Below are 1,806 nucleotides of genomic sequence, written 5' to 3'. Positions count from 1 at the left end.
TATAGCAACATCATCAATAAGTGCTTTCAGAAGCAGACCTAAAGAAATATTAGCTATTCTCATTCAGATTTTTATTTCTGGAAGAATACTTCTTTTTTCTTTTCCAGACAAGAGACTTTGCAGAGGGAACAATGTCACTTCAGTGTGGGGATGAAATGCAACTCAGTACTTGGAGAGATTCTGAGAGGAATGAATGCAGGAATTGTGCACCACAAAATCAAAATCCTAAAGATTGTTTGCTTCTAACAAATGAGTGCGCTCTTGGCCTTTAAGAAAGCACGCTTAACCTCCATGTTACGCAAGCTGTAGACCACAGGGTTGAGCATGGGAATGACCATGCTGTAGAACACAGATGAAATTTTGTCCGTGTCCATGGAGTGACTAGAGCTGGGCTGTAAGTACATGAAGATAACAGTCCCATAGAAAATGGAGACTGCAGTGAAGTGGGAGGCACAGGTGGACAGAGCCTTCCTATGTCCTGAGCCTGAGCGCATCTTTAGGATGGTGATAAAAATGAACACGTAGGATATTAAGATAACTAGGAGAGCAAAAAAGATATTGAAGCTTACAATAGAAACAAGAACCAGCTCACTAACATGCCTATCTGAGCAAGAGAGAACCATCACTGCTGGAATATCACAAAAAAAATGGTGAATTACATTGGACTCACAGTAGGAGAGAATGAAGGTGTCCCCAGTGTGGATAGAGGAATTCAGGAAACTAACAATGTAGGAGCCTAAGACCAGCCAGGTACACACACGTGTTGTCATGGTGGTGGTGTAGTGCAGGGGCTTGCACACTGCTGCATAGCGATCATAGGCCATTGAAGCCAGGAGGTAATTTTCTACAGTAGCAAAGGCTGCAAAAAAGAACAACTGAGCAGCACAATCATTGTAGGAGATGACCTTGTCTCCCAAAAGGAGCCCAGCCATGACCTTGGGAGTGACAGCTGAAGAGTAGCAAAAGTCCACCAGAGACAGGTTACCCAGGAAAAAGTACATGGGAGTGTGGAGATGGGAGTCCAAGAGGATCAATAGGATCATCCCCAGGTTCCCAACCAGAGTGATGGTGTAGATGAGGAGGAAGGTCACAAAGAGAGGAAGCTGCAGACTTGGGTCCTTGGTCAGTCCCAGCAGGATGAACTGTGTCACTTCTGTCCTGTTCTCCATTAGTGATAGCTGCCAATCACTATAGGTTATATACATGTGAGAAAAAAGAACAGTATGATAAAAAAATTGAATTGACATTTGAGAGCACATGTACACGATGTTATTTGAGAGTCTCTAATAAAAGCATGGTTATCAGAATCAATTTGGTTGAAGTAATTATACACAGGGCTACATAATGTCAAATCTTTGGAATCTTAATCAATCATGTATACAATCTTAAAACTACACACATTTCTTATCTGGCATGTAATTAATTAATATTTTGGTCATGAGGACTATTGAGGATGAATCTGCCCAGGCTCCTCTCCTGAATTCATGATAAACTGACCCTCCCTTTTTGCCCACATGCCCAGAACTGCAGTAGACCCGAGGATATGTATCCACTGTCTCCTCTCAACAACATCATGAGTTTTATTAGTTGTTATTTCATGTATACAGTGACACACAAGAGGTAGAGTAATTTAGTCATCATTGCACAAATGTTAATTGACAATCCTGGCTCTGGACCCAGGCACACCTTTAACACATGTTGTGTAGTTCCTAAGTCTAAGGATCTCATCTGAGTTTATGTCAAATTTATTTTAAATGAATTCATAACTACTGCTTTTCTGTTTTTATTCAAACTCGGTGTTTGAGC

The 1,806-nt window shown here is 41.3% G+C and overlaps 1 protein-coding gene across 1 annotated transcript; it reads right to left on the bottom strand.

Annotated features, from left to right (window-relative positions):
• Positions 1–242: 242 nt before the first annotated feature.
• Positions 243–1,172, bottom strand: LOC124092731 (olfactory receptor 5B3-like). Its single transcript, XM_046444537.1, has one exon. The coding sequence runs from the start codon at positions 1,167–1,169 to the stop codon at positions 243–245; it is 927 nt and encodes a 308-aa protein (XP_046300493.1). The 5' UTR covers positions 1,170–1,172.
• Between the last annotated feature and the right edge of the window lie 634 nt (positions 1,173–1,806).

This window comes from Marmota monax, unplaced genomic scaffold (assembly GCF_021218885.2).
Source record: "Marmota monax isolate L192 unplaced genomic scaffold, Marmota_monax_Labrador192_F-V1.1 WCK01_AAM20220418_F8-fsc00038, whole genome shotgun sequence".
Taxonomy (NCBI): Eukaryota; Metazoa; Chordata; class Mammalia; order Rodentia; family Sciuridae; genus Marmota; species Marmota monax.
This window is presented reverse-complemented; position numbering and strand designations above follow the sequence as displayed.

What these genes read in the sequence shown, in the direction of transcription:
- LOC124092731 (XM_046444537.1), bottom strand. Translation starts at nt 1,169, where the DNA reads ATGGAGAACAGGACAGAAGTGACACAGTTCATCCTGCTGGGACTGACC.